Source organism: Halichoeres trimaculatus, unplaced genomic scaffold (genome assembly GCF_033239565.1).
Source record: "Halichoeres trimaculatus isolate MK-OKI-2021-1 unplaced genomic scaffold, fHalTri1.1 fHalTri1_scaffold_2, whole genome shotgun sequence".
Taxonomy (NCBI): Eukaryota; Metazoa; Chordata; class Actinopteri; order Labriformes; family Labridae; genus Halichoeres; species Halichoeres trimaculatus.
Window position 1 is genome coordinate 1,266,555 of NW_027437180.1, and position 24,293 is coordinate 1,290,847.

The 24,293-nt window shown below is 41.9% G+C and overlaps 1 protein-coding gene across 1 annotated transcript; it reads left to right on the forward strand.

The window, feature by feature from the left end:
• Window positions 1-852: 852 nt before the first annotated feature.
• vps37c (VPS37C subunit of ESCRT-I) lies at window positions 853-23,185 on the forward strand. Its single transcript, XM_074692879.1, has 5 exons — window positions 853-1,666; window positions 4,694-4,803; window positions 12,440-12,611; window positions 15,615-15,697; window positions 17,045-23,185. The coding sequence occupies exons 2-5, from the start codon at window positions 4,711-4,713 to the stop codon at window positions 17,753-17,755; spliced, it is 1,059 nt and encodes a 352-aa protein (XP_074548980.1). The 5' UTR covers window positions 853-1,666; window positions 4,694-4,710; the 3' UTR covers window positions 17,756-23,185.
• The last annotated feature ends 1,108 nt before the right edge of the window (window positions 23,186-24,293 follow it).

Below are 24,293 nucleotides of genomic sequence, written 5' to 3' on the forward strand. Positions count from 1 at the left end.
GTTCATCAAATTGACACTCCAACTTACATGAGACGCACCATACACTGCAAATAAGACAGCAGGGTCCATAGGAAGGAGATTCAAACACAGCACTTTCTCCCTCTCATAGAAGCTGCTAAGCATTCATTGAGTTCATCTATGATAACTCGCCAGCACCTGTGTGTTTGCTGCTCTCCCCAGCACAGGTGTGTTTCCTGCTCTCCCCAGAGAGATGGTCAGAAAGTCAAGATTTAAATAGTCTCAAGCAGATTTGTGTTTATGACAAACATCAATAAAATGTCTGACCCCCCTATTGAGGAAAAAAAATCTATTTTAAGTGAAATCTAAGATACCTTTTACAAAGAGGTTAATGGTTTTGTGTAAATTGCTTCAGTCCCTGTCAAAGCCAGACGTCTGTTTTATTTTCACCACAGTCCACATTACAGTCTACTTAGCCTGTTACAGCCCTCAGTTTATGCTAGTTCTGACATCCCACACAAATTGACCAGTCTCCTCTTTGTAACAGCTCCTAGCGCCATTAATGTTAGATTAAAGTCTCACTCTAACCAACTTGACAAACTGAAGCTAAGCTAAGCCAGTCTGCAGTCTCTATGTGAGCCTGCTCTGAAACTGAACAAAGATCTTTTATTTTGCCCTACTGTGACTCAGAGCTGCTGCTCCCAACAGAAAGCGATGTGGGCTTAGAGACACGATCAGCTGTTTGCAGGAGGAATGAAGAAGGGTAGATCACCGCAGCACACTGACAGTCAAAGATGGAACATAACCGTCACGTGGGGGTTTCCCTTACATCAGCTGAGACAGGACTGAACCACCGCCCAGCGGTGGTTGTGGTGGGACAGCGGAAAACCGCCCCCAGATAGTCTCATTTCTGATATAACGTTTCATGAAAAAAAAAAAAATAGAATATAAAAACTAGGTCACTTTTATTAAAAGGTTTATCACAGATTGGCGCTGTTATGTCTGAATAGTTTGGTTTGGTCCTGTCCCCCTGCAAAATACTCGACGTGGATTCTTCCTAAAATGGCGGCTGTTCCTGACAGTATGGAGTGAAACTTTGATATTTTTAGACCAAATTTAGCCATTTTCTCACACGTTTGGCGGTGTCAGACGGACTCTGGTCATTTTATCACCTGCATAATTGTCTGTAGACATAATTCAGCCATTTACCCACACGTTTGGCTGTTTGTAGGCCGAATTAAGAAATTTCCTCGTACATTTGGATGATTAAAGCTGTTATTTATTATTTTCTCTTAGGTACGGCGGGCGGTAGTTTATAATTTTAACTATAGGCATTCTAGGAATTTAGAGTCATCAATCATTGACCACCAGGACCGAGTGGACTCGTTCAACGCTCCGTTTCTTGGACGCCTGATCTCTGGGCTTCCCTCGAAGTTAACGCTTGCTGAGTGCCTGACATTGCTCTCATATCGACTGTTGTTGTCACCGGATTGCTCAACCCGGAACCATCAGGTGAGGCTGGACGTCGGCCGAACGGCGAGCTTGCACATCAGTCAAAGCCTGTGGATCAAAGGAGTCTGTGGGCTTCCGTTGATCCGGATCCAACCGGTGCGGGTCTGAGGACGTGTCAGCTGTCAGAGAAATAAATCTCAGGTGTTGGATGTCACCTGAAGTCAGAGTCAGCCTAAGTCTGGTTTGCTAGCACTGTGTGAGTATTACCGTTTTTCCCTGCTTGAATGCTTCAGCAAGTGTGCGTGTGTTTGTTTCTGTGCGCGCGCGCGCGCGCGTGTGTGTGTGTATTTGCGTGTGCGCGTGTACGTGCGTGTGTAAGAGAGAGGGGGAAAGAAAGAGACAACGCGTGTGTGTTCACTGTTGTGTCAGTGGCCTGCAGTCCCTTACATACTAAGTGCACACTAATCATAACAGGGAGCCCAGTCATCTCTATGTTAGCTAGCAGGTAGCCAGTAGGGTAGGGGTGTGCCTATAAAAGTTGGACGAGGTAGTATATGCCCCCGTGACATCCGGTCAGCAACACAGTAATGGATATAATGAAAATAAGTAATAAATTTGATAAGAATAATGCCAACATACCTGAAAGATCCTGTTGATCTAATCAGTTGTCATGTCATCATGCTTAAGAGTCACTAGTTGGGCTCCCTTGAATCAAACATATCAGTCTATCATCGCACATGCAACTACCATCAAGCTGGCTTCAGTTGCACTATCTTGGCAGATAAACTACTCCATCTACAACTTCAAGATCATGATGATTGGACTAATTGCTGTGAATGCAGTAATGCATTCACAGCATATGTTCTTCTGTGTCAAAAAATTTATTCTTCTTCTTCTTCCGCCCGCTTTTTTGGACCGCTAAAACTTCTACAAACTTCAACCGATTTTCACCGTTCAAACTTCAAAACGTGTGTTTCAGTGGTGACAAGGGGGCTATGACTCTTCAGAAACTTTTCACAAATACTTTCCGAGATATTCAATGTTTTACGAGATTTCGGTCCCATAGAGATGAATGCGGAATTTTCAAAATTTCCTCCCTTCAGGACATTTTTTCAGCCTGCTTCAAACCCTCCACATTTAGTCATACATTCAGCTACAAACGCCATTCAAACTTCAAAATATTCAGCTATCCTTTGGCTTCATTCAGTGGGTTTCAAATGTTTCCTAGCATTCATAGTTTCTTCACAATGAATTCAAAGGTCATGATGCATTTCAGCTCTTCGAGCCATTTAACATTGGTGTGTATTGGACATTACACGCATTCGCAGTTGAGCGCAAGCTTTTCAGGACAATTTCAACCATTTTCAGACATATCTTGAGTCATTCATGTTCAGTATCAGCATTAGCAGTTCAGCGCAAGCTTTTTAACACTTCATTTAGCCATTTTCAGACATAACTTCAGTCATTCATGTTCAGCGTTCTGCATTAGCAGTTGAGCGCAAGCTGCTTCAGCATTCTGCATTCACAGCGCAATTTCTTCAGAAATTGCTTTTCTAGTTATATGATAAAATCCAAGTCGGCCTGTTACGGTGGCTGCTGGATGTCAGATAATTTGCAAAGCTACAACATGAATGCAAGAGCGAAAACGTTAATGCAAAAGCCACAACATGAATGCAAAAGTGACAACACAAATGCAAACACCACAACACAATCCAATGGAAGTATGGTCACAATTAAAGTTAAAAGAGGTTACTTATTGAAACAGACACAGAAACGTTGTAAAAGTAAGTAAATGATTAACTTTATCTGTGATGAATATAGCTCTGTAGGGGTGTCACCTTGTGATATCCTTCAATGTACTTGTATTTTTTGTTTACATCAGCATAAGACTTATATTTATCAAAGCTTAAGTTATGAAAGAAAACAATGTTGAACTTTCTTCTACAACTTTTCTGTGTCCATTAGGATAACTTTCCTCTAAACTTGTGGTTTTACTTCTGTTGTGTTGTGCCTTTTGCATTTGTGTTGTGCCTTTTGCATTTGTGTTGTGGCGTTTGCATTTGTGTTGTGGCTTTTGCAAATAGGCTGACACCTACCGGCCATTAGGGATGGGCACCGAAATAGGTACTTTTATAGGTTCCGACCAAATTCTGTCAAAAGTACCAGGTATCGATTCAGATAAAACCAAAAGGTACTATGTTTAGGTACCTAAGTGCATCCTTGTGACTGTGAGTGAGTGGAAGAGCAGGCGATTTTCCATGCTGGGCACGAATACAGCATTGCAAGGTTATATATTGAAGAGTAAATATTTTAAATCCAAGTATTTTTATATTCTGTTATTAAACAAATTGATATTTTTACCACATAAAATCAACAAAGGACAGAAAATTGGTACCGTTAAGTACCGGTACTGGTTGGTAGGTACCGAGCATCGGTACCATATCGCTTCAAATGTGAAAGGTACCCATCCCTGCCGGCCACTGTAGCCTGTTGCCTGTATTTCAACTTCCATTTATTTGATCTATATTAACAAATGAGAGATCGAAAAAACAAACAGGTTTTCATTTAGTTGTTCGCAATTTAAGAAAGGAGAACGCCAGAACATGACCTGTTTTCAGTGTTTTGTTTTTTTGATTCATAATTGTATATCAACTGAACAAATTAAACACAGATTCTTAAGCTTTATTTAAAAAGAAATAGAACTAATGGAAACCAAATTAGACTAAAACATAGTTTCGTAAAAAATAACTTTAAAGCCATGTATAACTGAAAAATGCTGTGGTGCACTGTACAAGCTTTCCTTAATTGTATTTCTAAATTCAAAATGTATAAAAATATCATTGTATTATTTAGTTTTAATTGAAAAATACATTTCTCACAACCACCAATTGTATCTGCATGGTCAAAACAAAACAAAACAAAACCAAAAAACATGAAGCCACTTTTTGTTATTCATTATAAATGCAAATCGCAGTATTGATCAGGATAATCCCAAACATACAATTTTGCCAACTCGTGCAGCTTTAAAGTTAAAAAACAAAACAAACAAAAAAATACATTGTTTTATGATAAATGTAAATGTATTTTGAATTCTATTTCTCTTAAGGCTTTGTTATATTAACATGACACTGTTGGGGACTTGCTTAGTTTAGCATTGACTTGTCATTGGTAAGCCAGTGACCATTGGTTATCTGATCAAGATCAGTAAGATGTAAAGATGCCTCATACTGCTCACATCCTGTTTTTAAACATTACTTGTTTATTGCTCCTTTCTGACAAACAGCCATCCTGGCAAATCAAATGGAGAAGCTCCAGGACCTGAGCCAATCAGAGCTGCAAGAGCTCCTGGACACGCCAGAGAGGGTGGAGTCTATGGCTCTGGAGTCTGACGAGGTAAATATGATGTTTCACTTTCTGTTTGGCTACCGTGTTTGAGAGGCTGAATTAGGGCAGGGCGATACATTGATATTTTTAGAATATGTGTTAAACTTAAGAATATTTTTCTATGCGATATAAAAGGAACTCTATTGTTTGTATCTATAGAGTTCTTTTTGCGTATTATGTAGCAGTATGTTTCTTTACATGGTCCGTGAGTTGGCTATTTCTCCTCTTCCTTTCTCTGAGTCTATATATCACACAAACAGCGCCTCTGCTCCGCCTCCTTAGATTTCTGAAGTGACAAACACCCCTTCTCCTCCCCTCCACTCACTCTGGACAACACCAGATGTAGTCACTGAGGAAAAAGTTAGTCAAAGATAATTGATGGCTCAATAATTTGGAGATGGTTTGGATTCAGTGTGTCAGATGATCAGCATGAAAACGTTTTCAGTTAAAGACTGTAGAAATTCCATTTCCTGAATCCTGTCAGGCGCTTGGTGCAGGATGAAACTGTAATAGCAGGTTCCTCTGAGCAGAGTGCCGAAAGTGCCAGCAAGAGTAAAAAAACAACAGAGTTGGTGTGTAGTAGTGTGTTTAGTACGTAGTGTAGTTTTTGTGTTTTGTGTGTCAGAGCAATGAGGTGATTCATGGCAACTATTCTGTAAAATCTTGTGGACACCTGATGGTTTTGTAAATAGTTGTACAAAAAAGCCTGGCAATTTCCTGTTTTAATGCAAATAGTTAAAAGTATCATTTGCTAAATTTGTACATTAGTGTTTGAAATTTACTATTCATATATAAGTGATAAAAATGAATACCTGTACATATTTGTGGTTTCCGCCATGAAAAACTAAGACTTTTTCCTACTTTGCTTTTTTTTCTAACAAACTTAGGGCCAATGTGTTCATGCATCAAAATGGATACATAATTATTATCGATAATCACAATAAATATCAAAATACCTATCAAGTATTGCCATTCTGGTTGGATTGTATGCATCAAAGCATCATCCCAAGACCATGTCAAAATATCGAGATATATAGTGTGAATGGGACAAAGCCTAAAAATATCGAGGTATGGATAAACTGTCATATCCCCCAGCCTTAGGCTGAATTAGGACTGGACGATTATGGCAAAAATCACAATTGTGAATTGAACTCTCTACTTCAATTTCAGTTAATTCATGATTTTCCCACTCAACTCAATTTATTCTGTTGAAATGTTATTTTAAAAAGTAACTGAAATGGGAAAAAATAAATTAGAGAAAGAATAACAAAGGGGAACAATCAAAATAATTGACATGCATTACGTCAGTGAGAAACCCTAGTTGTCGGTTTTGGTGATATTTTGATTAATTGCCCAGCCCTAGGCTGAATAGTGTTCAGTCATTAAGCGGACGTTGACTTTGCCTACTCAAGGGCAAGCAATTTCCAGTCAGTGGACCATGTCAGAGCTCTACTGCATATTGTTGGGAGACGTGAGAAAGAAAATAAATAACCTTTATATGCTTTCAGCTGTACTAATGGAAACAGAGGAGATAGGTGATGCCATGATGACAGAGGAGGGCCAAGAACAGCCTCAAATCGTACGACAAACACAAAGTAACATACAAAGTTATTTCACTGCAACAGAAAAAAATAACCAAGCATAATTAAATAAAAAACACCCGGTGCCTTCACAATTATCTGTAAAATAAAATAGTAACAATAAGCCACCCTTTTTCTAGGTGTATAAAATAAATACCAGCATGCAGAGCAAAAAGTGTAACAATGAAAATGTCTACCTCTATACAAGTATACACATGATTTCACTGAAAATCACAGACTTTAAAGTGATACTCCGGGATGAAACAAGTTGGGTCCTATCACAAGGTTTAGGGCAGAAATTACCCCTACAGCAGTGTTTTTGTGCAGCAGAAGCCCAGGGCGCTCACACCAAACACCCCCTCCCTGCTCCTCTGCCGGTTTCCTATACATTCAGGTGGGGCCAATTTTTACTTGACCAAAAACACAAATAAACGGACTCCCACCGAAAAAGCGCTGTTTTGCGACACGATGAGAACTAGAGCCTTATTTAGCGGTGTTTTTGTGTGAAAGTAACGCACTGAAAATTCTCTAAACAAAGCGTGAATGCAGACCGATAGATTCTTTTAGTGGGTGTCCGTTTATTTGTGTTTTTGGTCAAGTAAAATATGGCCCCGTCTGAATGCAGAGGAAACCGGCAGAGGAACAGGGAGGGGGTCATTGGTGTGAGCGCCCTGGGCTTCTGCTGCACAAAAACACTGCTGTAGGGGTAATTTCTGCCCTAAACCTTGTGATAGGACCCAACTTGTTCCATCCCGGAGTATCACTTTCAGTTGAACTAGAAAAACTCTTTTAAAACCGGGGAAGATGTTCAGGAAGTGTTCAGGGAAGACAGGAGCACAATCACAGATGAGCTGTTGATCTGAGGGGGTCTTATCAAAAGTAATATACAAAATATTTCACTGAAATGCCAACCCAATATAGTAAAGGCTCTGTGATGACAATCCATATGGTGTTAATTGTCATAAAACCGATGATTTCATTCATTTCATTTCATTTCATTTCATTTCATATACTTTATTGTCCCAATGGGGAAATTTGTCATGGGCTCCTTGCTGGTCCTGCAGTCATAAAAGAGCAGCACAAATTCATAGCACAAACAACACAGTCACAAACACATCACAATTGCATTCTGAACATCCCTATTGCACAGTACCAATAATTTAAATAAAATACATTAAACCAGTATGAAGGCCAAGGAGTCAGGAGAGATTAAAACTACATCAGTTCATTCATAATCTTAATAGATGTTGGGATAAAAGAGTTTTTAAAGCGGTTCAGCCTGCAGCGGGGGACTCTGAATCTCCTCCCTGAGGGTAGCAGGTGATATTCTGCGTGGAGAACATGGGTTTGATCGGACACAATTTTTTGTGCCTGGGTCATGATAGATTGTTCAAAGATGGTCTGGAGAGAAGTGTGATTTTTTAACATACATAATTTTCATTGGTTGCTGTACCAGACGGTTTAGCTGTGTCTTCAGCTGTACAGACAAGTCACCGTACCAGGCTGTGATTCCGTACCTTATAATACTCTCCAGGACAATGATGATCAGAATCTGTTGTTTCTTTCTGGGGTAAGCTTCCATTAACCTTGAACACCATTACTGGCTGACACAGAGACATGGCTCACCAAGATGTGTGAGTTTGTTTTAAGCAAATGAACAAAGAGGAAATCTTCTTTGAACAAGACAACCTTTCCCAGAATGAAAAGCAACAATGTAAAGTTTTTAGCATAGACAAAACATGGACGTAGCATCTGCAACGTCACCCATCTGTTCCTGAGACCGTGAAGAGAAGCCAATCCGCAGATGCAGCCGCATTAGCTATGATGCCGGCTGTGAGTTTTTCTTTGAGCAGCTACAGGGCGCCCGCTGGTCACATTACCTGAGCTGTGCCTCTGATTGGACAATCAAACGATCCTAATAACTTCTAAACCGCAGAGATAGAAAAACAATAATCGTACACTGTGTGCTGACTGTGAAATCTGCGTTTTAGACCCAAGCCAAGTAAATACGCTTTTTAGTACTGTATAAGACAGTTTTTATGGCTGGGTGTGTACGTGACTTCCGGTCTTTCTGCAGCTAGTCTCAAGCGGATTCTCAACAAACAGCGACTTTTAGCATTTCTGCATAGGCTTCATTTTTACCAACCAGATGTTGCCCCACGGTTTTAAACAACATTATCACGAACAGATTACCCTGTGTTTTATTTTGTGTTATGTTTACCATTCCTCTGCTCTGATCTCCTTTTTCTTTTTGCCAGTCCAGCTCCAGCGTTCACTATCACTACAGAATGAAGCACAGAAATGATTTTCTTTGAGAAAAGGACAGATCTTACTTCTCTGCTAAACTGTGCCGGCCTGTAACATTTAGGAATAACCCATTTTGGCACTGATAATCTCATTGGACTTCAAAATGAGGTTATGTCACACAGCTGAGGCAAATACAGTGATACCTTAATCTACGAGTGCCACAACTACCAATTTCTTCTAGATGCGAGCCTTCTCTCTGATTTTTTGCTGAGTTCAGAGCTAAAATTTAGGTTACGAGCCAGCTTCAGACACCCCACCGCTTATGCAGCAAATGTTACAGTGAATGCTGCAACATCTACCTGGCATTCCATGCCTCTTTGTTCACTTCAAGCAGTCAGGGTGCAGTGGAAGCATCAGTGCTGTGCTTGTGGTTATATTGCAGATCTTTCAGACTTTATTCAAAAGAAACACCCAGATAAAGTTGAGTGTAATAGCACTATTAAATGACACTTGCCCGACTCATTTTCTCACGCCAACTGCACTTTAACTGCTACCCTGTCAGTCAGACTCACCATCCACAACATATTCAGACACTAACAGTAAAGACATTCACAGACGACTAAACAAAAGCCGGAGTATTTGGGGTTCAGTGTCCTGCTCAAGGGAACTGCAACATGTAACAGGAGGAGCTTTGAGCAAACTGATCAAGAGACAGTGACCCCACCACCTAGCCACAGTGGCTCACCATGGGCTCTTTTTTGATTCAGTAGGTTAACCTGGTTTTGTCTTTAGCAGTTAAAGGACAGTTAAAGGACATCTAAGTTCACTGCAGTCTCACATTAATTAATGAATTCATACATAAATACGTTTTTACATACATGCATACATACATAACATGTATTGGACCACCTGCCATAAAACAATAAAACTATCCTGCATCATTAAGTGTTTCAATTCGGACGCTTTCTTGAAGTCAGAGATTATACAAGAATAACATACAACCACCAAAACATAACGGGGAAACGGCTTAGAGTCAAGTCTTCAGCTCACAGCTACCAAACTTTCTATAAACTGAGCTCTACAGTGTAGATCAGAACAGTCCTGACAAGATCTGCTTTCAAAGAAGATTGAGTGGGGACATTTTGTCTCTCCTTTTTGCAGACAGGTACCCACAACCTGTTGTTTATCAAAATATTTTCTCATTTGAAGTTAAAATACACTGCCTGGCCAAAAAAAGAGTTGCCACCAAGAAAAAAGGTCACACACTCTAATAATTTGTTGGACTACCTGTAGCTTTGATTACAGCACACATTCTCTGTGGCATTGTTTAGATAAGCTTCTGCAATGTCACAAGATTTATTTCCATCAAGTGTTTAATTTTTCACCAAGGTTTTTGCATTTTGCACTCCGCATTGATTAAATTTGATTCGTAAAAGCGTCAACGACTTTTTTTGATGATCAATGCACTGTGCTAATGCTAATTTCTCTTCGTTTTATTTGTCTTCTTCCTTTTTGTCGGATTATTTAGCGGTTGGCAACTAGCAGAAGGTGTATTACTGCCACCCACTTGGCTGGAGTGTAGATTACCTGGGCTGCGGGGCTGTATGCATCACATGTAAACAGATCAGCGTGGCGGAGGAGAAGCCGAGCTGGTAGGTGAGGGAAACAAGTAAACAAGCAAGTAATGGCAGAGCCTAAGGAGCTGTTAGTCCAAAAAATCACACAGTTTGGGAGTATTTCACGCTAAGTAAAAGCGCACAGCATGTTAATTGACAAAAATGACCTCAGATGGCACGGCAGTACGACTGCAGTGATCCAGCACTTAAAACGCAAACGTGTAGGGCATCAATTACGAGCCAGGGAGCTCAACAGCGAGGGGAGGAGCTACAAAATCTCACATACACTCCTTTTATAAGTTGTGAAATGCATAGCGTGTCTTTTAGTACTAGTTTTGTCTTTTTATTAAATCGTCAGCGTTAGCTGCTACAGAAAGTGGTGAGCTGTGGTTTCAAAAGCTTGACAGGAGAGTGTGTGAAAGCTTTGGAGATCACAATCAATGCCAGCTGCCTCTCCCTGGTAATCCACCTCCACCGGCCCTGCCTGGCTGTTCCCTGCGATCTCATCCTCGATCCCCCGAACCCCCAACCCATGTTCCCGGAGGTCTCCCTGGGGATAATGAAGGGGTCGAGGACAGAGAGGACCACAGAGAACTGCCATCTTTTCCCTGGCTCTGGCTCTGCCCCGCTCCTCCCTCCTCTCTATCAGGCTCAAAACTCCGCTGAGGAAAACACAGTCAGACTCAGTGATGACCAGTGCAGGCAAATCCAGCTGGGAACGAATGTTTACAGAACTTGAATTCAAAACCTGTCTCCTCAGAGACTTTCACCCAAGCCTGCTCCCTTTTTCCAGTCTCTGTAGAGTACACATAACTCTGGATGATGACACACCGCACAGATTTTTTTCTCCTCCATCCTCCAGTTGGAGCCAGAGCAGATGGCGGTTCTCCCCCAATGTCATCAAATCAGTGACGTCGTGGGGGAATGTCATCGCTGATTGGCAGCCACGGCGAATTCGCGTCAAAAGTTCAATATTTTGAACACGAGCCAATTCGCGTCTACCGGCCAAACGCGTGAAGGCATGAACGCTCCAAACGCACAAACGCGCCGCCCGAGGCGAATTGGCGTCTAAACACGTCTTTGCATTGACTTTGTATGTAAACACGCTGCAAATTCGTGTTTGGTGTGGCTTTACCATTATACTTAAAAAATTTAGCATCTGATCAGTTTGCTTATGTTCAAATATGTTGGTTCTTTGAATATCATTATGCATACAATAGTTATCAATGAAAAAAAAAACAATGCATGTTTGGTTTTGCAAATTTTATTACTATGCATTCTCATCCTTTTATTCCAGATTAATCATCAATATAACCGTCCTAGTAATCGATGGCTGAAATAATTGTTAGTGCCTCTGTTGGAGGGTGGACTGCCCCTCCTACACAATGGTGGGGGAAACACTGCTTTGTATTATCTGAAGGGCTTTACAGCTTATCTCCATACTGTGACAGCAGCTGATGAATAACCAGGTGGTCCTTCTCCTTTTTGTAGCGACAAATCTGTTATAAACCAAACTGTGATTCATCAGAACATAATGTTCTGGGGATGATGAAATCCCAAAGCTCAATTCATGCACAGGGACCCTTCTTTGCTCCTGAGAGACCTAGCCCTTCTGAAATGATGTTATGAGACCTACTCATGTTACTAACTTGTTGAAAACAAGCCTCACTTTTGGGGACATCACATCAGGTTCTTTTTTTTCAAGCATTACACAACTCAGTCACTGTTGTGTTTTTTCTGCCCTGCTTGCTTTGAATGCTGTATATTTTCACTACTTTAATAAACAAGATTGTCCAGTTTTTGGGGTGGCTCTGGCTCAGAACTGTAGTTGCATTCTATCTATCAGAAGGTCAGGGGTTTCTGCAATCAGGTGCCCTTAAGCAAGACACTAAACCCATGTTCCTACCAAGCCACTAGGGGGCACACGCCAGTGTTCTTATAAGTGACTGTCCAAGCACTGATAAATGTGGAGGGTTGTATCAGGAATAGCAGCCATAAAAACTGAACTAAACTATGCCAGCAAGAATGTTCAAACCAAGCTTTTCATGACAGGAATACATCTGACGTTTAATTTCCTGTTTTACCAAAACTCACATTAAAACGTATAAATCTGTCATGCACGTAACTAATTATGAAAAGTTAATAATTAAATCAAATGTTTCTCATATTCATGACCTGCTGTGTTTCTGTGTGTGTTTTTAGATCCAGAATATCCAGTTGGAGAGAGAAATGGCTCTGGCATCAAACCGCAGCCTGGCTGAACAGAACCTGGACATGAGGCCTCGCCTGGAGTCCCAAAAGGAGCTGTTGGTGGAGAGATACTCTCAGCTGGAGTCTATTCGAGAAAACTACAGACAGCACTGCTCCTTGAGAGGTGAGGAAGAAGGCGATGTCAATCCTCTAAGCTGCTTGTATGTCTAACTGTGGACATGTTGCATGAAAACAAAACTCAAGGCTTTAAGTATTCCAGCACTGTGATAGATTTCCAGCGTGCAGCGTTTGGCTCAGAGAAAAAAGGTAGGACTACATTGCTGATGGTAGAGCTTAAACGATTCAAACAGAGCTGAGGCCATATTAAGAGAGTTTTCAGACCTCTTATACAAAATAGCAACTAGCAACAAATCTAGCTTCTTTTCTGGAGTTTGGAGACTAATGGGTCATTCTACGAAACAGGTGCCATTTGGGTTCACAACATTTGATGAGATGTACAAGGCACAAAAAATGTGTCAAAGTGTGTTTACAAATTTTGGAGCTACCAAAGCAAGTGCTCTTACTGACATGCTGTATCAAAAAATTATATTTCTTAAAGAGAAAAAATTTCATTTGAAAAATAACTGCTCTTTAACTAAACAAAAATGTATTTTATCCGATTACTCGATTAATCAATGGGATTTTTAGTAGAATACTCGAATACTAAAATATTCGATAGCTGCAGCCCTAGCTAATTGAGTTTTCCTATCAATGGCAAGATTAGGAAAACAGATTTTTCTCTTAACTCACTCTATTATACATCAGCTGATTGTTAATCCTCCTTGCACTAATACAGCAGACACCTATCTGATTTCTTTTGGACAGAAGTTGCGGTTTGTCTATCTTTCCTCTCAAAATTTGCTAAGATGGTGCAGCGGATGGTTGACCCAGTACTGCGCTCTCTCGTACTTTGTGCGTTGGCTTCACATCTGCTAGAAATTTTTTACCTGTTTTCACTGAACCAGGGAGTTTTACAGATGTTTAGGTCGGAGGAGCAGGAGCTCTGTGTGGAATGTACAGAAGAAGCCCAGGGGGGCAAGAAGGCCCGCTGGTGAAACTGAGGCTGCAGGATTTATGCACTGTGTTCCCATCCATCCACCTGGCCAGCGTCCACTCTCTGTCAAACAAGATGGATGAGCGCAGCTTTAGGACTCTCGAATCGCTGTCTATTCCACCTCATCCCTACTTACAGGACAGACGAGTCAAGGCGGGAGCTACAGGCTCGTTGTGAGTGTACAGATTGGAGTGTCTTGTCTTTGAAGCTGCAGCAACAGACATTCATAAATATTTGTGACACTGTGACATCCTACATCAGTTTTTGTGGGGACCTGTGTGTGCAAAACAAGACCTTTCACACATACAACAACAATAAACCTTGGTTTACTGGGAAACTGAAGCAGCTCCGTCAGGCCAAGGCGGAGGCCTACCAAAGTGGTAACATGCTCCTGTACAAACAGGCCAGGAGATCAGAGCAGCAAAGAGGAACTACGCTGAGAAGCTGAGAAGACAATTTTTTAGCTAATGATCCTGCATTGGTGTTCAAGGGCCTTAAGGAGGCCATCGACTACAGGAGTCCATCCCCCCAACCTGAGGAGAACCTCTAACTGGCTGAGGAGCTGAATCTTCTCTCAGGGGCTGTTTACACAACAATATTTGGGTGAAACGTTAAAGTTTTGTTGTGTTTTGGTCTCGGGTATACTCTGAAACGGCATTTTGGCCGACCGAATACACAAACTATTGCTGCTCCGACTCCAACTACACCGGAAGATGGAGGAGCAAATAATCTGTGGGGTGTGTCATTATCCAGAGTTATACGACACACTCTCCTGTCGTGCTTTTAAAACCACAGCTCATTGTTTTTCAGATGCTCTTTTGGGCTTACCGTCTTTGAATGAGCGGACTCTCTACTCTGTCTGCACAGTGACGCGCGTCAGCCCCTCAGCTTGCCAAAATAGTCCAGTGTCCAGACTCTGGCATTCACGCGGCGTGTTACAGTGACGCGTGTTTAAATTCTCAAATTGGCGTCCAGTGTGGCCACGGCATTAAAGGAACATGTTACTAATACTGAAAACATACAATGATTGACTTAGTTTAACTCTATGCTGACTTCCGCGAATAAAAGTATCTATCAACCCTCTATTCAGCTGTTCATACCACTGTCAGTGAATAAGCATTATCAGTCAAGCTGCTGTCTGATTTTCATTTGGCCTTCCGAAATTTTTAATGGTGTAAAATGTAGTGGTGAGAAGTTTTAGAGTGTATTCACATTTTGTAAATACACTCCAAAGCACTTCATTGATGGCTACAACTTAGCCCTCCACTCCCAGGTCACAACAACGGCGTGCTAAAGCTGTAGGAGTCACTCTACACTGTCACACCCATACCTGTCCATACCATACCCCCCCCTGAAACAATGTCACATAGGAACTAATATTCTCACAAGACCAAGGAATTTAAAATAGCAACTTATTCACACATCCAACCATGAGTAATATTTGAGAGATTATAGATAATCACATAAACTTTATTCTTTCATCTTAATATTTAACAGATATTAGGTTAAAAAAAAAGTGTTGGGTTAATTTGTTTGTCGTTGTTTTTTTCCTGTTTGGAGGGAAAGAAAAATCTGCGATTTTATTTTTGGATCTTGCTACCCAGGGCTAGCTACAGAATGAGTTTTTGTGTATTCTGTAACAGTTAAATTTTATTGAGACATGGAATAAAAGAAACACAGCAGTGATGACACTGTGGATGAACTGGGATACTGAAGAGCTGTGGTGCAGTTCAGGAACATGCAGTGTGTTGTACCTCTTTTGGTAAAAAAAAGAGACACACATTCATCAGCTTAACTAGGTCCAATCAGGGAAAGCCATGACCAAACCCAAAGGTAATGTCTCACCTTCTATTTAACAGCTGCAGGTCCAACATTATTGTGGTTTCTATCTGTTCGGACTCCAAGGTGGCTGCTCTGATAATTACACAGTCATCTCACCTGTACTCTGTACATGAAAACCTGAACAAATCCAGTTTGTCTAATGTCTTGGTCTGTTCGTCCGTCTGTCTGTCTGTCTCTCTCTCTCTGTCTGTCTCTCTCTCTTCCTCTTTCTCTGTCTATCTCTCTCTACAGATGGGATGGTGGGTCAAGTGTCTCCTGAGGCATTTTTCTCTAGACTACAGATAGAGGGCAGCAAAACAGAGGCCGAGTCAGAGGTCGGAACTGATCAGCCCCCATCTGATCAACACACACACACACACACACACACACACACACACACACACACACACACACACACACACACACACACACACACACACACACACACACACACTCCAGCAGCAACAGTAGCAGCTTCCTGTGATGAAACATTTTCTCTGTATCAGTTTCAAGCTTGAGCACACTGTGGACAATGAGAGGTTAAAGGGACAGTTTTTTTTAAGTAGGGTTGTATGAGTTCTATGTGACCATTGAGGACATTGGATACAGTAGAAAGTTATCTCCTCTCCCTCAGTAAGACACAGACTGTAATCGCTGGTGATGAGGAAATAGGCGCTACCAGGGAAACACCATACCAGATTCAAAGGCTATTATCTCTGCTTACAAGAACTAAAATTAAAAAGTAATACCACAGTTTAAGAGTACGCTACATAAGATAATTTTTACACTGGACATCAAGATAGATTCAGAAATACTCTGTGATGTAAATGTCTGAGCTGTGACTCAATGCCCATGGATGCTGAGTGTTACTGCTGCCACGAGTGGAACTTGGTTACAGACACTCTTCAGGATTTGTCTGAGTTAGAGGACACTGCTGGCTCTCAAGCCGTCTGTATAACTCATCACACAGATTTCCCTGCTCTTCTGAATTCTGGAGTGTCCTGTAACAGCAACAACAACAACAACAGTCGTGGCAGCAGTAACACTCAGCATCTTGATGTCCAGTGTCCACGGATGTTTCCTCTGTATTCCTTTCAGTCACCATCTGTAGCAGCTCTTCTCCTGTGTACTCTGGTTCATACAGGTATCCTTTTAGTTCCAAAGTGAATGGAACTTCATCGTCGCTGTCATAGTCACTCATTTTGAATTTCCTACGCTGCCTCACAATCCTTAGAGTACAAACAAAAGAATTACGATACTTGATCAAACTTACACGAGGCTACAACCTGCGCCCAAAGCATAGCTTGTTAACATTCCCTACAGCTAAAAGGAGGAGGGGGGATGGAGCGCACTAGCGCTGCGCGGAAGGAGCGCACTAGCGCTGCGCGGAAGGAGCGCACTAGCGCTGCGCGGAAGGACACATGACCAGTTAGTTAGGTCCAGATAAATGTTTATATTTCCGAAGACTTAATGCACTTAAACATGTCTTCTCTCCCTCAGTAAGACAGTCTGTGTCTTACTGAGGGAGAGGAGACAACTTTCTACTGTATCTAATGTCCTTAGTGGTCACATAGAGCTCATACAACCCCACTACAAAAAACTGAACAGTCCCTTTAATCTGTCTCTCTTTCATTGCATGTCTGTCTCACTCTTGCCTATCAATCTGTCTCTCTGTCTGGTAGGTTCTGGCGGATGAGTTTCTTGAAGGTTGTCTTCCGCTGGACTCTTTCCTGGAGCGCTTCTTGTCTCTTCGCTCTGTAGCCCACAGGAGGCGGGTGCAGATAGAGAAGCTGCAGGAGATCCTGAGAGAGAGGAATGAAGGCAATCCCACTGCCATGACACCATCAGCAGGCGGACAGGACTCCACCCCTACACCCTGGAATCAACCCACAACACCATCAACAACTACTACTCATCAACAGCAACTGAGCTGCGGCCCTCAGAACCCCTGCCAGCAATCCAGCTCATCATCAGCAGGGGGCGCCCCAGGCCTGCCGTACGGCCCCTACCCGGTCTCTGTCCCCAATCCTCCCTCGGCGGCAGCAGCAAGCTCCAGCCCTGCTAATCCCCCATCACAGTTTCCTCCATACCCAAGCTCTGGTTCACCTTTCACCCCCACAGGGAGCTTTTCTGGGCCCCGGCCTGCATTCGGGCCCCCGGCTTCAGGGTGCTGCCCCTACCCCGCCCAGCCCTCCTTCCCTGCCCCCCACCCGGGCTCTGCATTTGGCCAATACACCCCCAGCCATTCCCAGAGTGGCCCCGCCCCCTACCCAGCCTCCTACAGCTATGGTGGCTACAGCTACCCAGCAGGGCACACCTACTCCAGCTCTCAGTCCCCAACAGGTAGGCCCCTTTACAGACCGGGGTACGGGGTCCCACAGCCGTACTCCTGAGAGCTCCACCCTCTGCCCCCCCCCAGTCTTTTTACCTTTTCTAACCCCCCAGAGTCAAGAGGTCTCTTGCTTTACTTCTCTTTGTTGCACTATATCTCTCCCTGTCTCTCTCTCTCTCTGTCTTTCTGTCTCTCTCTCTCTCTGTCTCTCTCCCTGTCACCGCCCTGTCCACATACACTAGTCTCAGGTTGTTGTGTTTAAAACGCATATATCTTGCCCCTCATACACTCCTCCCTGTCATTAGTCTGTGTGTGTGTGTGTGTGTGTGTGTATGTATGTGTGTGTGTATGTATGTGTGTGTGTGTCAGTCAGTGTCCTGCAGAGGGAGCTGTTGGTCTTGTCTCTGCAGTGCTCTGATGTTGACGATGATGATGATGATGATGATTAAAGTGTCTCTAACCTGGAGGTTGTTTAATGGTGTTGGCTTCAGTCTCTGTCTCTATCAGAGGTGAGTCATCAGGTGATGTATTTGGCTCAGAGAAGCAACCTGTACCTTCTCCCCTCAAATCCTTAAGCATGTCCTGATTGAAATGATTCAGTGATGAAGAGAAGCTGCAGCGCATCCCCTTATTGGTGTCCTCCGCTGGTTTCTCTCATTGCTCATTTTGTAACCCATCAGTGACACCAGCTCAGAGTCAGTCCAGCTGAGATCATAGTGTACACTCACACTGCTTCAGAGCCACAGTGTTCCCCTCTGTGCCCCGCCTGAGGGAAACATCTGTCCCTGATTATGTTCGCCATCAAGTCTTAGTCTGCAGGTAGCAAGCTTTATCAGACTACATGTTACATAATTTGCTGCTACAACCAGGATTGACTGAAAACAAAGACTTTCCTCTAAGGTCACCTGATCCTCTCCATTCTACAAAATAACCACCAAATTATTTGTAACTTTGCATTAGTTGAAATTTTACCTGCAGCTCCAGACTTTGGTGGGATGACTATCTCGTTTTTCTGAGCCTGGGTTTTTATCAACCAAACCAGCTCAGCTTTTTTGGCTGTTTCCACTTTTTTTTTTTTCTGTAGACAGGCCCGACTAATTCTGGATTTGGACTTTCTTTGTGAACCAGTATCATTATGAAGTTATTCCAGCATCCTTCCAGTCAGGTTATCGTCATTCCATCATGGTGATATCTCTTAACACTTCATTTCAGCTCTGTCTTACTGTGGTGAAACACTCCACACGCCAACTTTGTGTGCTTTGATGGATACAGTGCACCCCAGACTCAGCAGAGTCAGGGTTCCATATTGGTGCCGATGGAGGTCATCGATCACCACCATCATAAGATCTGCTTTGTCAGTTCTGGTCTTCTTCCGATTCTACTGAGGTCAGACTCCTCGTGTCAGGTGGATATCAGAGATAGCATTATTGGTAGTTAGCATTATTAGCATTTGTCACATGTGGGATTATAGCCGAGGCTTCTTCCATAGATCTCTGTTAGAACTGGTGTTAAAGCTCCTTCTGTTCTTTTAGCTGAAGGCGTCAGACCACCAGGTTAGAGTCAGGTGACTGGAAGAGGTTGGGCCTATGCAGACAGGGCTGATGGGAGTTTGAAGTTTACACACTCAGTTGTGAACAAGGTTAGTTGGAGACATTTTGGTGCATCAGATGAGAGCATTAAGGGGTATCTGTGTGTGTGTGTGTGTGTGTGTGTGTGTGTGTGTGTGTGTTTGTGTGTGTGTGTGTGTGTGTGTGTGTGTGTGTGTGTGTGTGTGTGTGTGTGTGTGTGTGTGTGTGTTTGTGTGTAAAAATGAAATATGGCTCCTCATCCTGCCCTGCCCCTCCCTAATATGACCTGATGCTGGATGCAATTGCATGTGAAGACGTGTTCTCCAATCAGACATGAAGGTGATCAGTTGTGCATCGAGGATTTCTGTAAAATTATTGACAACAAGATGTTGAGAAGAAGACATGTACTCCATAAATAACACTCCAAATGTGACATGAATGTTGACTTTTCATCCAAGTATAATGTTTCACTTCCCTCTGGGCAAATTCAGAATCCTGTGTTTTAATTTGTTCAGCTGATCAGTGCCCTCCTGCTCCAAACCTTAAGTCTTAGGAGTTCAAACCTATTGAGCCTCCTGCACATTAATGGTGATTCACGTAAATCTCAGCTGTCCCAGGTGTTTGAAAATAATCTGAGTGAACAAAATCAGGTTTTGAAATCAGGTTGTTTGAAATTTAAAAAAATAACAGAGTCTGGTTGTTGTTTTTTTTTGTTTTGTTTTGTTTTTTTGTTTTTGCTTTTTTTTTTTGCCTGCACAAACTTTTAGTTTGTGTTGAAGATAATGATGGTTTTGATTCAGTGGAACCAAGATTATTTTGGTCCCAGCTGAGGGCTGGATTCAGGTTGAACAAGGAGGAACTTTAAAAACTGTTCACATTTTTTAAATTTAATTTAATCTCTGCTGACAGAGAAGATAACCGTAGACTTTAGGACGAGCCAATTTCGCTTCAATGTCAAACATGAATGGCTTACAAAAAAACAGCTCTCCATTATGCCAGCATTACACTGGACAAAGGATCACATGTCCCATATATTGAAGAACACACCATCAAGTGTTTTGGGTCATTTTACAGCCCAGCAGCCCTGAGAATGTGGAGGTGGAAGAGCCCATCAGTAATGATGATACTTCTGAAAAAAAAGATTGTAGAGGTGGTTTGAGTTTGGTTTGCATGGTGGGTTGTTGTGTAATTGTAAGTGACACATGAATAGAAAGAGGTGAGAATTACACTCGAATGTAAACCCAGCAGTCAGAAACATGCGGGCCGGGCACCCTGGGTTAATTTTGGTGTTTTTCTACTTCTGCATTTGTCCTCACTCTCCCCTCTCTGAAACCATCAGCCAGCCCATCAGTGCGGTGTCTCAGTGACTTGATATCATATCATTGCATGGATAAGGAGGTGAGACCTGGCAGGCTGCAGAGGCTGCAGACTCCACGCCACGCAAAATGGTTGATGTTTTTTTCAACTGAGTTCAAATCTTTACAAAGAGAGAAAAAGAACGTATTATGCATAGCTAGAAAAACCATTATATGGGACCTTTGCTTGAGCTTGGGCTGATGCTATGCTGGATCACCAGTATGGAGGCAGCTCTGTATCAGAAAAACACACATTCATTCAAGTCATCACAAACATAAATGTCAGAGACTTTGATCTTCTTTACCAGAGGGTAGGGATGGGTACTGAAATAGGTACATCTATAGGTTTCATAAGAATTCTGTCTGTTGTACCAAGTACCGATTCGCATAAATCAAAAGGTACCATGTTTCAGTATCTATGTTTCGCATCCTTGTGACTGTGTGGGAGTAGAAGAGTAGAGGATTTTCAATGCAGGACATGAACACAGCTTCGCAAGTATATGTATAGAGAAAAAAATGTTGAATTGAAAAACTTTGAGATTTCTTTATCAAACAAATTAATATTTATTACCAAATAAACGCACACACAAGTACCAAAAGTTGGTACCGTTGAGTACTGATACAGAAGCCAGGTGACAGGCATCGGTACCGGTATCGTTTCAAATAAGAAAGGTGCCCATCCCTAGTAGGAGTCTGTTCAGGCGTCTGTGAAAACACCCTCGAGATCTGTAAAGCCCAGTTCACTAACTGCTCTGCTCCAGAAAAGGGAACATTTCACTTAACACTTATTCTTTTTCATGGAGATCTGTGTTTGGTCTCTTCTTTGTTTGAAAAAAGCTTTGATTGAAGATTATCAGGATCCGCAGCTTTTTGTCAGAGGTCAAACTTGAGGAAATGTTAAGCCAAGAGTTGGCTGAGGGCCGTTTTCTGAAAGCATCTTGAAGCAGCGGTGCCTTCAGGGACCTTAATGGACACGGACAATGAGGAAAGGGCGCTCTGTTTTCCTCTGAGCTGAAGAGAAAGCATCAGAGCAGGAAATGGTCTCTGTCAGGGGTTTGATCCAGATGATGAAATGATACTGAGACACTCTCACAGTTCTGGAGCTCTGACCTACAGAGCCGTGGTCGTGTTGGAGAAGAAATCACAGTAACAGTTTAGAGTTTGTGTCTCATGTCTCGATTCAATTAATGTCCCTCCTTCTTACTGCTCTTTTCATGGAGGCTGTTGGTGAAGGCTGTATTAACGGGTAATAAATGATGTTTTAACCGCTCAAACGTGAGTTTATGTATGACACTTGACATGACACGTAACATTGATAACTTTACGTAGTAAAGGGCAAGGAGGTCAGATGCTGACATATAAGCATGCCAACACTGCACCTTTCCCATCTTAGTTTTTCACAATAGTGATGTTGTGTCAGCATCTTTTAAAACAAGTTTGAATCCTAAACTTGCCCCTCTAGAAAAATCAGACATTATTTTAATGCTTTATGTATTTTTGTCACTGCTAATCTTGTTAGTTTCAGCTCACATGTGGTCTTGTCTCACTTTCTTCAAACTAATCATAAAATTGATCTGATGTAACCTTAGATGTCTTCACATGATGCTCTTTATGTGTCACAGATGCCTGACTTGGTCCCAAAACAGTCCTGTTGTCTTTGTTTTACACATTTCAGTTCATTAGAAGCATGAGCAACAACATGTTTGTCTTATTTAATGTCCAATGACCAACCAACACACTTCAATATTAACCATTGATAAGCCTTTATGAAAGACTCTTCATTGTCTCTGAGACATCATGCATGTGAGAAAAGGACCATAAAAACCTGAATCCAGAACCAACTTAGTGAGCAGTATCTGACACTGAGTGAGCATGAAGAGCTGAGGAAGAACTGCTGCTGACATGTTTGTGTCTGTACACCCTGCTTCATTTCCAACATTCACACACACACACACACACACACACACACACACACACACACACACACACACACACACACGTGTGTTTTATTTTATGTTTTCAAACAGTGGCACGCTCAAGTGTGTGAATCAAAAGTGTGTGTAGGCTGCCTGCTGCTCTGACCTGAGGATGAAGAGGGGGAGGAAGGCAGTGCTTTCAGTGTTTAGAAGAAGAGCACAAAAAGAAGTTTTGATAGAGTTTAGCATTAAAAACATTTAAGATAATGAATTATAAGAAGTTATAATGGTGATGGTGTTAATGAAGACAAATACAATGATGATGACAATGATCTTGATGAGAATGACTGCGTGCTAAATAGACTTTTTTCCTTTTCTTTCTCTCTTCTGGGGTTGTGAATAATTAAAATGAAGTTCATCTAAGTACTCTCACTCTTGAGTCTTTTTTGAGAATATTGAAACATGCTGCAGTTACCCAAAAATGGTGGATCTTTGGTCAATGAGCAAAATTTGTGCCAAATGCAGCAGGAGCAATAAGCACACCACATGCACTGCCTTAGAAGTCTCTGGAATAGCATCCACCCTGGTCACATGGTCTTCCTCCATGTAATCAGATGGATCAGAGGTCAAACTGTAAAATTAATACATGCGATTCTCAAACATGCTGTCACTTAATAAAATTGTTGATTGTCATTCTGATTAATGTTTACGTGATTATTTCACCAACAGGTATGGTTTGAATTGCTTGTTGCGATCCAAAAGGGGGAGTGACATCATCACTCACCTGATTTCAGAAATACTTTATTGATCCCTGAGGGGAAATTACATTTCAGTTTCATCCCATCCTAGAACCATAAGAAGACAGTGATGTGGGGAGGACAGGAGTGGGAGAACTGTGGAGGCTGCCTGTGTGCCCAGCGCCCCCGTTTTAATAGACATGGAATGAATACAAGAAGGAGGAGGGGGTGGCAAATTCAAGATTATGCAAGGGAGGGGGCATTGTTTGAGATTAAAAGAAAACAACTCAGCATATGAGCACATGTGTCTGTGTGTATACTATCCAGAGGAGTAGAGTGTTATCAGCCTTCCAAGGCGGACACAGAGGAGCACAATGGGAGATAAAGATTGTTTGGGTCAGGCCGACTGCAACTTTACATCTACCTTAAAGTCCCACCGGTCATTCCTGTGGTGTGCCAAATGACTTAATTTGGTGGCCCATTACAGCCGAGCCGAGCTGAAAACTTCTCCAAGTTGTCAACCACCTTGCAAAGAAGTCCAGGAATCACATCCTGCTTGCTATCCCAGCTGTCTTAGGGGAAGAGCAGGGTACACCCTGGACTAGTCGCCAGCCAATCACAGGGCTGACAGACAGACAACCTTTACGCACACACTCACACCTATGGACAGTTTAGAGTTACCAGTTAACCTAATGATTTGATAGAATAGATAAATTAAAAAAAAAAACATTTAACTGTAAAATATGCATTTAATACAATAAGATAAATTAATTTGTGCACCAAGGTTATAATCGTTAACTAAAACAAAACTAAAAAGTAAAACTAAAATTCAAAATACATTTCAGTTAACTAAAACTAGTAAAAACTAGAAAAGAAAACAAAAACGATAAGTAAACTAAAACTGTATCTTGTGTTCACAAAACTAACTGAAACTAACTAAAATTAAAGACAAAATTCCCTTAGTTTTAGTTTTTGATAATATTAAAAGCCTTTAGAATTTAAATTAACCCGACACATTTTCCC

Excerpts from the sequence above, each read along its gene's own strand:
- vps37c (XM_074692879.1), top strand. The coding sequence starts at position 4,711 with ATGGAGAAGCTCCAGGACCTGAGCCAATCAGAGCTGCAAGAGCTCCTG. Across the intron at positions 12,612-15,614 it reads ACAGCACTGCTCCTTGAGAG|ATGGGATGGTGGGTCAAGTG; the intron begins GTGAGGAAGAAG and ends CTCTCTCTACAG. Across the intron at positions 15,698-17,044 it reads AAACAGAGGCCGAGTCAGAG|GTTCTGGCGGATGAGTTTCT; the intron begins GTCGGAACTGAT and ends TCTGTCTGGTAG.